Below are 12,070 nucleotides of genomic sequence, written 5' to 3' on the forward strand. Positions count from 1 at the left end.
GCAGGAGAGCTGTTCCCATGGAAACAGCGATATACATCACTGCTACATGAAGCTGCTCTCCTGCTTTCTGCCTCTTCACAGCAGATGCAGGACACGCTGCTGTGAATGAAGAAGGCAGCATGGAGGAGAAGGAGTGCTGTATATAAGAGGAAGCGGCCGCCACTAAGGTTAACTATACTGGGGCAATTATACTTATTATACTGGGGCAACTGTACTCATTATACTGGGACAACTATACTCATTATACTGTGGTAACTATACTTATTATACTGGGGCAACTGTACTGATTATACTGGGGCAACTATACTTATTATACTGGGGCAACTGTACTGATTATACTGGGGCAACTATACTTATTATACTGGGGCAACTGTACTTATTATACTGGGGCAACTGTACAACTATGCTTATTATACTGGGGCAACTGTACTTATTATACTGGGGCAACTATACTCATTATACTGTGGTAACTATACTTATTATACTGGGGCAACTATACTACCAATACTGGGGCAACTAAACTCCCTATACTTTACTATACCAATATACCCTATACCTCTTAACTGGCAACCTACATACCCAGATGCCCCTGGACACCCCCCCCCCCCCCCCCCCGGGCCCCAGAGAAAAGTTTTGTCTGGATAGCAGTCTCCGGGTCAAAAAAGGTTGGGGACCCCTGGGTTAACCTATTCATGGGACGGCTTATACACAAGTATATATGGTAGTTGCCTTGTTTCCTTGTATGCGTGTGTCTGGCTTACCTAAGATTTACTGCACTTGCCCAGCTATTATGTAATAAACTCAGTCCCAGAAATCTACACACTGTCAGTATTGCCGTGTATCCATTATCAAACAAATGCAAAGAGATTTAATTGGCTTTTTTGGCCTTCTGAAGAAAGCAGTACCACCCAGAGCCATTGTTAGCAGCTCAGTGTTATACAGCATTTCCAAATTTATCGCTATCGTCCTAACACAAATCAATGGAGTGGCTAAGAAATAACTATTATTTGCCAGAAATCTGGACTATTTTGTATTGCATTAAATTTTCAAAGGTTTTTTGTGATGTTAAAATCTAAAGTTTAAGAAGATTGCATTAAAATCTTTTTTTGACCACCATAAGGGCCCGTTTCCACTAGCGCGGAAACTGGGCCCAATCCACAGAGTTTCCCTGCAGGCAAATTGCTCGGGGAAACACTGCCATAGGAAATAATGGCGCAGCCGGCCGAATTGCTTGCCCTAGCGATTCGGCCAGCATTGCCCACAGTTTTCGCACAGGAGGCAGCGAATCCCATAGCTGTGCATGGCACGGCTTCTGGGATTCGTCTGCATTCCCGCAGACCCGGAAGTGCTGCAGCGCGTCTCCCAGCTGCACGGTGACTAGTGGAAACGGGCCCTAAGACATAGAAGTCTAAAGGAAATCTACCGACACAGCTCAGTACCTCCTTTTAGACTTCTACAAACTGGTTATTAATACAACTACACTACTGGGATAAAATAGTCTACTACTAATAACAGAGAGATAAATAATTTGGTATACAAAAACCTAAAAAAAACCTGTAAATATTTGGGGCCACCCAGGTTGAGCCTGGTGGTGGTAAAATAATAGAAAGGTCAAATGAAAACAGTCCAAGAAATTGAACAGAGAATCAGAAACCACAAAGCAACATAATGGTCCCATATGTGGCTGGAGAGTGGGAGAAACCCGACAGAATCTTTTACAAACATCACATCCATGTTTCTCTTCAACCTAGCAGTACATTGAAACAGAAACTTGTACATCATAAGGATCTAACACCATAACACGAGCAAAACAAGGTGCTGTTTACAATTAATATAACATAATATCATCATTGTACAAGTCATTTTATTGTAAATGTCATATCTTATTTATTTATTGTATTTATAAAGCGCCAACATATTACGCAGCGCTGTACATTAATTTAGGTTACGGACAATATTTAGGGGTGACATACAGCAAAATGGCAATACAGGAATACAAGAAAGACCAGATCATGCAGCACAGTATGAGTACCAGGTAATGCTTAGTCAGTCACTGGAGGGGAGCATGGAGATTAGGCAAGTTAGGTTCACTCAAGAGGCCTAGCATGGGTTCACTGTAATGGAGGTGCATGATCAGGTAGGACACAAAAGGAGGAGGACCCTGCCCAAAGGCTTACAATCTTTCAGCTTTAATGTACAGTAGATATAAACCTTTTAGGGAATTTACAGAAAACCTTGGCAACAGTATATAGCTTTGTGTAAAAGATTCCCAGAATCTTTTCTGTATTTGTCTCATTGATTCATACGTCTGTGTTACATAAGAAGTAAAACATGCTGCATTCCTTCACAACCTGCCTGCTTCTCTGTGTTTAACTGCAATGACGTAATTATTCTACATAGTGGAGGGATCCTTCACATTGAGATGAAAGCTGGCTTAGACCTGGAACCCACTTGCAGTAGTTTTGCCAGCGTTTGCGGTTTGAATATGATTTTACTGAGATTCTCATTCTAGTGAATGAGAGCGCATTTTTAAAAAATGCAAATACTACAAAAATGCTGGCAAACATGCTGCAAATGGGTTCCAGGCCAAAAAGTCACATTGTGTGTTAAGTGGGGGTGAAGTGAATGATCACCTTAGGAAAAACCGCAGAGACAACGGGAGCCCAATAGCGCAATATTTCACGGTTTTCTGAAATGAATGGGTAAACAGGAAATATACTCACAAAAGAAGGTTGCAATAAGGGGCAACCAACCACTTGAGACAGGTGGAGAGAATCAGCCCGTTTCCACTCAGACAATCCAGTGTTGGCCGGATGGGATTTAGTAGCACTTTAAAAATTGTAGATTAGATCTGCAGGTGGCTATGCCACCGCAGACTAAAACATACAAACCACCCCCTCGAGAAAACGAGAGGAGGTTAAACTTAGCACAACAAGGGTGAAAAGATGCTCAGGATGAATAAAATTGCATTATTTTTTATTTGGATATAGGTAATTTGTCTGATTGAAAAATAAATAAAATTAGAAAAATCTACTTTCACATTGAACTTTATAAATGGATAATTTAATTAGGACTGAGTGAAAAAAAATCTTGCCTTGCATATACAATTAAACCTTGGATTGAGAGTAACTTGGTTTGAGAGCACTTTGCAAGACAAGCAAAAAATGTTGTGAATAATGTTTGCAATCCAAGGTTCCACAATATATTCATCAATATATAATTGTCTTGATTCGCTAATTAATCACTATTTAAAGTGGTTCTCAACCCCTTCACCTTCTGAAGTACATGATCCTGAAGTAAGCAGAAGAGAGAGGGCCCTGCCCAGTGAGCCTATTGTTAACTCATTCATCTGATCTAAGTTAGTGGTTCATGAAAAAAAAACAACCTAATATTTAGCTGCAGTAGCCTTATTATACAGTAGAGTCTCTGTTATCCGGCACCAGTAGGGATCGGCTGATCCCGGATAAGTGTGCTTTCTGGCTGCTTGAGACTGTGTTAAAAATAGGCCTACTATATATACTCGCATGTAAGCCGATCCGCATACAAGCCGACCCCCAAACTTTTACCTTAACCTTCTTGGCGGTATGGATGTAACAGGCTGGGCCCCCCCCGAGACCCCTGCGCAGCCTGACCAATCAGTGCCAGGCAGCGCTGAGGGGTGGATCGGAACTCCGTCTGACGTTGATGACGTCATCACGATCGTCGTCATGGCGACGGGAAAAGCCTTAAAGGAAATCCCGTTCAGAACCCATAAGGATTTTCTTATGGGTAATAGCGCCGGCGGCGATCGGAGGGGTGGGAGGGATGCGGAAGGGAGGGCGGCATCATGTAGCTAGCGCTAGGCTAGCTACATGATTGAAAACATTTTTTTAAAAAATAGTGCTGCGCATCCACCCTGGCGCAAACAACAGAACGCCAGGGTGGTTAAAAAATGGGAAAAAATGATTGACTCACATATAAGCCGGGGTAATGCAGTAGCTCCTGAGTTTCAATAACAAAAGTATGATAAATGCCAATAACATTACATTAATTCAGACATCAGTACAGTATATGTTTTAAAATATTTATTTTAAAGAGAAGAACAATCTAAATAATGACTGCACTAAATTCTGGTATAGGCTCATTATACCATAGGCTATGACTCGAAGACTCTACGGTGAAGTTGCGATATCTCTAAAAAGACTAGAGAAACCTACGACAACTGTAGTAAACTAGCTCTAGTGAAGTATAGGCACAACCAAGGCAATATGGTATACAGTAAACAATAACTCAAGAGTACAAGCAGCAACCAAGCTAAAACCGTTCTAAATCCTTCAAAAAATGATTCCTCATCATCTGTATCTTTGAACACATCTGCAAGTGGTGTGGGGTCCTCTGTATAGATGTCTTCATCACTGACTTCATTTTCATCCCCATCACTGCTGTCATCCTCGTATAAAGCACTGTCCTCACTGCCAACCAAAGCATTGCTTATGCCACATTTCAGGAAGGCACATCTCACCATCTCTTCAGGAATGTCTTCCCATGCATCTCGAACCCACTGTGTAATAAGTTCTATGCTTGGCGTCATTAGATTTCCACCTTTTGTCAGGTGAGCTTGACCTGATGACATCCACTCATGCCACATCTTGCGCACACGGTCTTTAAAGGGTTTGTTTAAAGAAACATCCGGGTGCTGCAATACAGATGTTAGTCCACCTGGAATAACAGCTAAAGTAACTTGACTAGATTTTGCAAGTTATTTGATGTCCTCAGATATGTGGGCCCTGAACATATCCCAAACCAGCAAAGATGTTTTTTCTTTAAGGCTGCTCCTGGTCGTTCATTCCAAATTTCTTCCAGCCATTTTATTGTTCCTTGTTCATACATCAAACCTTTAACTTGGGTGCGCACAGTGATTCGTGGTGGGAATTTTACATTTTTAGGCAAGGTCTTTCTTTTAAAAATGATGACAGGCCGCAGCTTGGTTCCATTAGCCAAGCATGACAGGACAACTGTGAAAAGATTTTTTTTCATTTCCTGTGGTTCTGACAAAAATAGTTTTTTCTCCCAAACTAGCCACTGTTCTAGTGCTCGGAAGATCAAAAGTCATGGCTGTTTCATCCATGTTCCCTGTGTCTCCCAGGTCATAATTATAAAGCCTCCTCTGTTTGTTTGATAATAAATGAATGGAAAGACGTCACTTTTTCTGTAAGGTCTTGCGGCAACTTCTGTGAGATCTTTGTTCTTTGTCGCAAACATAGGCCAAATCGATTCATGAAGCGGGTACACCATCCTGCTGACGCAGCAACATTTTCAATGCCCGGTACTTTGTGCTTGTCTTCCTTTGCCATTTGAAGAGCACGTAACCGTATTTCCATGCATGTTACACAGTAACCATTTTGCCAACACTCTAGAACCCATTTGTGCAATTCACTCTCTAGAGCCTTATAAGGAGTAGTTGGACAATTTTGAGATTTCTTAGCTTTTAGAATCTGTGTTAACTCTGCCTTCATTTTCCGCCCCTCAATCACTTGTTTTTCATCAACTCCAAATTCAACTACTTGCAATACTGTTATTGCTTTCTGCTCTTGCCACCACCTTGAGCTTGAAAGCTGCTTCATATGACCTGCGTTTTCGTTTTGGTGCAAGATTAATGGTATCCATTTCTAAAAAAGAAAAAAAAGAAAATACCAATATAATGGGGGGAAAACTACTGTAATCTGCCACCATCTTAATCTTGACTGTATACCAGAGCATCCTAACTAATAAAATCCCCCTTCCCATAGCCAAATATGCCCGTAGTAATGGTCAGACATTCTTCTTATAGCTAGATGTACCCGCAGTAATGGCCAACCTCCCTCTCCATAGTCAGATGAGCCCACAGTAATGGCCAGCCTCCCTCTCCATAGCCAGATGAGTCCGCAGTACTAGCAAGCCTCCTCTTCTAGAGCTAGAGGTGCCCACAGTAATGGCCACTCTCCCTTCTCCATAGCCAGATGAGCCCACAGTAATGGCAAGCCTCCTCTTGAGCCAGATGCGCATGAACTAATGGCCAGCTTCCCTCTCCATAGTCAGATGAGCCCACAGACATGGCCAGCTCCTGTCCATAGTCAGATTTGCTCACTGTACTGGCCAGCCACCCTCTCCACAGCCAGCTTTGTGTGTAGTAATGGCTCTCTCTATAGCCAGTGAGAAGAGGGAACACCACCCTGAAGTTCCAAATGCACTTTGGTACCGTATTTTGCCAAGATCAATGTGGAAATGAAATATGGCCAAAACTGGAGACCTAGGCAGGAGGGTAAAGATCACAGTTGCACAAACGGCTAAAAGAGATGTTTGATCACAGCTTTCAGCAAGCAAACACTGTGATGAAGCACCACAGGCGGATTCCCAATCAATGTCAGCATGTAATCTCTCGGAAAATCGGCCTTGTGTGCGCATCCGCCACCCCCTAAAGTCAATATCCCCCCAATGCCCGTGTAAAGTGTATACATTACCTCTCCGCGGCCTCCGCTTGTCCCCCGCAGACTTTTGTCATTCCTCCTATATACACGCACACCCCACGTGCTTTCCTAGTAAGGGCGCGTGGGGTGTGCGTCTATAGAGAGGAGAATGCGCCCGGAAGCCAGCGGGGGACAAGCGGAGGCCCTGGAGAGATAATGTATACACTTTACATGGGCGTTGGGGCACATTGATTTTAGGGGAGACAGTGTTGGGAGGTTCGTCGATGGTCGGGAAATTGCATGCCGTTACCGCCGCCCGCCCGATCGAGCAACATCTTGCAGCATGCCCAATCGAGAATACGACCAATTTTTGTCCCGAAATTGGTCGCATTGCCTGTCGGGCGTGCACTCGATGGCACCAGATTTTTATTAAATTCGATTATAATAATCGAATTGTATGGTCGATTGGCTGCCAAGTCGCTTGATGTATGGCCACCTTAAGAAGTTGGCCTTCACCACTGTGAGTTCTTCCAGCAATTTGTTCTGGTTGGTTGAGATTTCTGCTTAGTTGAGTTCTGGATAACTAGGACTCTACTGCATTCAAAAAGGTGTTTTTGGTGTTTACTGGGTTATCAAATTGTATACTTATATCTATGGCTCAAGTTGAGTCTTAAATAACATACAAATTGTAATTGTGTGTGTGGATAATTTTGTTGTTAGTTTTTTACAGCGTCAATACTGTACTCTGTCTCTCTGCTAATTTGCAGTAGTAACTTTTATTTTCCTCTTGTAGAGTCACTTTCACCTATCTTTGATCCTTGGAAGGATGACATGGGTCATGATATTAAGTTTCAGCATCCTTGCATTCAAACTGAAATCACAACAATTGATGGAGAGGTATAATATCCTTTAGGCTGGCATATACTGTTTTGATCATTGCCTTTTTTTTCCAGTTGTATGAAGATATGACAGTAACTACAATGATCTGTATTACTGCTTCCACTAAGCTAAGTGAGGCTGAAATGGTAGTTCACTTATCAAGTTTCTAACTTTCATGTGAGAAGCTCTCTAAATAAATAGTGCTCTCAATAAAATTCCATTAGGCTCTTAAGCCCAGTCTACACGATACGATTCTTTGTGCGATTCGATTACGATTCTATTTACGATCCGATTAAATCCGACATGTCCGATCAGGATTCGATTCGGGTCAATTTGATTTGCCATTGTGAAAACAGCTTTACAGAACCTCCTTGTCAGTTGTCAACCTCCAGGTAAATTTATTCTACCATATTTTCCATCTTTGTATGTATCCTACTTTGGCGGTGCTTATTGTCTGTAGGATGTGAGATTAACCTTGATGCTGGCTCTGGGGCATCCTTCCTCTCCCTCCAATAACAAGTACTGTATATTCCTGCGTATAAGACTACTTTTTAACACTTGAAAATCTTCTGAAAAGTTGGGGGTCGTCTTATACACCGGGTGTCATTGAAGACTGTAGTGAAGCAGGGCAGGCGCACATATGCGAGATCTGAGAGGCAAAGAAGTAGGTAAATAGGGTGGGCCAGACAGGTGAAAGAGGCGTGTTTTATGGGCACAGCGCGATCTATTCTTCCATACCGCTCTAATAAACAGGGAGACAGGGAGAGCTGACCAGTCCACTTAGAGAGAGGGAGAGTTGACCAATCCAACCAGTCAATTGACTATATACTGTTATATACTGGGTAACACATACAGTATAGCACCAGTATATGTTCATATATAGCACCTGTATATGATGTTTTTTTTATTTTAATGTGGGGTGCATTGGAAGAGGGGGTAGTCTTATACGGTGAGTATATCCCAAACTCTATATTTTAACTGTAAAAGTTGGGAGGTCGTCTTATACGCCCAGTCGTCTTATACGCCAGAATATACGGTACATTTATTTTTCATTATGCTCTTCGTAAAAGTTTAGCCTATCATAAATACAGACTTGATAGTGCTCCACCATAAGTGAATCCATGTTCCCCTAATTATGAGGGAGATTATAGAAGTTGTAAAAACTGGCTTCTTGCACAGGTGTTCTCTTGGTTCACTCTTCTCTGTTGGTGCATGTCAAGGGACCTCTTATGGTATACAAGAACAGGTAGTCGGACATGAGAAAGAAAGCCTGTAGAACCTGTACATGGCCCATTCTATACTCTCATTGGGCTGACCTCTATATTACTTAGGTATGTCTAGCGCAGTGTATGGTATGTCTAGCTCAGGGTATCAGCAACTGAAGGAATGTTCCAGTGAGGCTTTAGTAGCAGAGGCCCAGCTGTATTTGCAGCCTGTTTGACCCCTCCCTCTTCCTTTACTATTATCTGTGAGAATAAACTTAATTCATGAAATAAATAGGTGTGATTTCAGGATAAAGCATTCTGCAGCAGTAGCTCTCCTGTTTCCATCAGTGTACCGTACTTCTCTGTGCCTTCAAGGTCCTCAGTTGATTGTACTTCTGTGTCTTTAAGGTCTTTGCTTAATCAAGCGAGGACCCTGAAGACACAGAGAAGTACGGTACACTGCCGATCACAGAAGAAGCACTGCCTGTTCGGGTAGGGTAAGTCATACAGAGACACTTCCTGCACATAACTCTGCATTGAGGGAGGGGAGAACCTCAGCACCCTTTAATCTAGACAGGCATTACTCAGCATGTAGCTGCAATGTTCCCTGATACATGGAACGACTAGATTGGTTGGAGCCTTCTGTACCCTGCTGAGAGTAACGTTGTTCTCCCCTACCTCTGTCAACCTCTGTGCAAAAAATAGGGTAAATGCTACGTGCTAGAACATTTTCAGTGCTCACTGCTATGCTTACATGTGGAAATTAAATGGAAGAGCTGCATGTGTCACCTTAAGGCCTCTTGCACACTGCACGCGATTCCGATTCAGATTCCGCTTTTTAATCTGTTTTTACATCCGATTCAGATTCCGATTTACAGTGTGCAGGGAGCAAACTGCAAATCTGAATCGGAATCTGATGTAAAAACTGATTAAAAAGCGGAATCTGAATCTGAATCGCTTGCAGTGTGCAAGAGGCCAAAAGGTTATGTACATTGCAGTGTTTTAAGCATGTTTACTTTTTTTTTTTTTGTCTAGCACTAGCTTGAATTAAAAAACATAATCCGTAGTTTTCGTACCATAGGACGCCCCTGCACCAGGTTAAAAATATTTTTTCCTGGTTTCTGTCCTCTAAAACGTCGTATTAGGAGATTTTCTTCTACTGCGCCTGCACAGGGCGCTCCCGGTGACAAGAGCGTGATTGAGGCCGCGCACCGCCAGGGCCACGCAGGTTCAGAGGCCTTCAACTGGCCATTCACTAAAGAATGAAACTTAGCCGTGGCAGGGGACCAGAAGATCGTTAAGAAACTGTACAGGCACAGGGCGTCTGCAGGGGGCTGGCAGAAGCCCCAGGTAAGTGAAGCTCTTTTTCTTCCATTCGGTTTAGGTTCACTTTAAGCAGGAAATAATTTTAAAAAATAGAACTGTTTCATAAGCCATTACTTTTTAGTCAAGTGGGGGAATTCCAAAATTAAAATATTAAACTTTGCTTCAATTTCAGGAAGTTATCTTGGGTATCACTGAAAAAGCACAATTCTATATTAACAACGTAGTGGTAAGTTGGCTTTTGTGTAGTCCTAAAAGGAATGCTTAGTGATTGTTTGCTATCTTGTTCATTTAATTTGATGATTTTAGTTAAAATAAAAATGTGTGGAAGATTGTACGGCTTTTGTCTTGAATGCCAGTATATATATGAAGTATGAGTGTTTCCTTTTCATATGTGACATGGGGGGAGAGCTCCATCACTAGCAGTGCAACTGAAGCTCCTTGCTTAAAGGGGCACTACAGCGAAAAATTGTACAATTTAAAATATGTGCAAACATATACAAATAAGAAGTACATTTTTTCCAGAGTAAAATGAGCCATAAATTACTTTTTTCCTATAATGCTGTCACTTTCAGTAGGTAGTAGAAATCTGACAGAAGTGACAGGTTTTGGACTAGTTCATCTCTTCATGGGGGATTCTCAGCAAGGCTTTTATTCTTTATAAAGATATTCCCTAAAAAGGATTTAAACAATGATGCTGGCCAACTTCCCTGCTCCCTACATAGTTTTTTGGCAGTTGGACAGAACAACTGCCATTCACTAAGTGCTTTTGAAAAGAAATATATCCCTGAGAATCCCCTATAAAGAGATGGACTAGTCCAAAACCTGTCACTTCTGTCAGATTTCTACTGCCTACTGTAAGTGACAGCAACATAGGAGAAAAATCATTTATGGCTCATTTTACTCTGGAAAAAATTTAATTCTTATTTGTATATGTTTGCACATATTTTACATTTTACAGTTTTTCGCTGTAGTACCCCTTTAAAGGCAGCTTGTATAAGTATTATAAGCAAATCTCTACTCTTGCCTACCTGTATTGCGAAGGAAGAGGATACTGACACTAGCTGTGTAAAATTAATGTGGCCATACATTTATCGGTGTTTCCCTTCGATATCCAGCAGATTCGATCAATCTGATTGGTTCTGCTAGAAATTGATGCCACAAACGATGCCAGATCAATCACGCCGGATGGAAAATAAAAACATTTGATTACGGGACGACCAACGTATTGGCAGCAGAGCTTACACTCCCCTATCTGCCGGCGCATGTCTTCTGTTCAACCCCGCCAGGCTCTCCACGCTCTCTTTTCTCTCTCAGAGCCCTGGCAGTGAAGGCAACACGTGCCTGCGAATAGGTGAGTGTAAGCTCCGCTGCCTACACTGTGCATGGGGCGAAGGGTCACACATAGATGGAGGAAACCTGGAGGACTTGGCAGGCAGTGCGCGGCTCCACAGATATTCAACAGATTTCATTCTGAAATCTATTGAACATCTGTGCCTAGTGTGTGGATGTGAATCTGGTGGCCATCTATTAGTGTATGACAGTATGACTTGAGGAGGCTCATCATTTATGTGTTGCCTTGTATTCTGCCACAGCTGAGGTTTTAAAAGGACATTTTGAAAAGAGGAACACGTATTGTAGAAATGTTGCAGCGCAGTATTTAGAGATTGGCTGGGTGTTGCTTTGTGAAGGAGCATAACATGTTACGCAAATTTGAATTGTACATATTCCGTATTAACCAGCATCTACAACAATAAGAATATAATGTTTTCACCCTTTTGGAAACACAAGTATTAGTGAAAGGAAAAAAACAGCCCAAATCCCATTCTATGTCATGCAAACCTGTCATAATAAAGAAACGGAGACTGTCATTGCTGGCCTTGTATTGTCATTTCTTGTTATTTAGTCATCTGGACAGAATATACAAATGAGAACATGCAGAATGCCTAACTTGGATGGTTTTTTATAAGTGATTAATATAGAAAGTATTACAGAATCTGCATTACATACAAGCAGCTAACAAGGAGATAATCAGTGACCGTCTCTGTATTTTTCTATTAGGAAATGTTCAGACATTTTTATGTTTTCATGCATGAGGTAGCAAACACAGGTTCAAAACATATCTTAGTTCCAAACTTATCAACCCAACACTAAGGGCTTGATTCAAAAAGTGGTGCTAGCTGTTAGCACTCTTGTGAAAAGCCCCTTATCACGCCTAAACTTACTCTGCTCGCGCTA

General features: G+C 41.9%; 1 protein-coding gene across 2 annotated transcripts in view; it reads left to right on the forward strand.

Moving 5' to 3' along the window:
- ELP1 (elongator acetyltransferase complex subunit 1) overlaps positions 1-12,070 on the forward strand; it is a 136,738-nt gene that overhangs the window by 52,269 nt on the left and 72,399 nt on the right. For both annotated transcript variants that reach the window (XM_068233717.1, XM_068233718.1), the window contains exons 16-17: positions 7,219-7,322; positions 10,008-10,061. In XM_068233717.1, coding sequence (XP_068089818.1) covers positions 7,219-7,322; positions 10,008-10,061 — 158 coding nt within the window. The remainder of the gene's footprint in view (positions 1-7,218; positions 7,323-10,007; positions 10,062-12,070) is intronic.

The sequence above is a fragment of the Hyperolius riggenbachi genome, chromosome 1, assembly GCF_040937935.1.
Source record: "Hyperolius riggenbachi isolate aHypRig1 chromosome 1, aHypRig1.pri, whole genome shotgun sequence".
NCBI classification, from domain to species: domain Eukaryota; kingdom Metazoa; phylum Chordata; class Amphibia; order Anura; family Hyperoliidae; genus Hyperolius; species Hyperolius riggenbachi.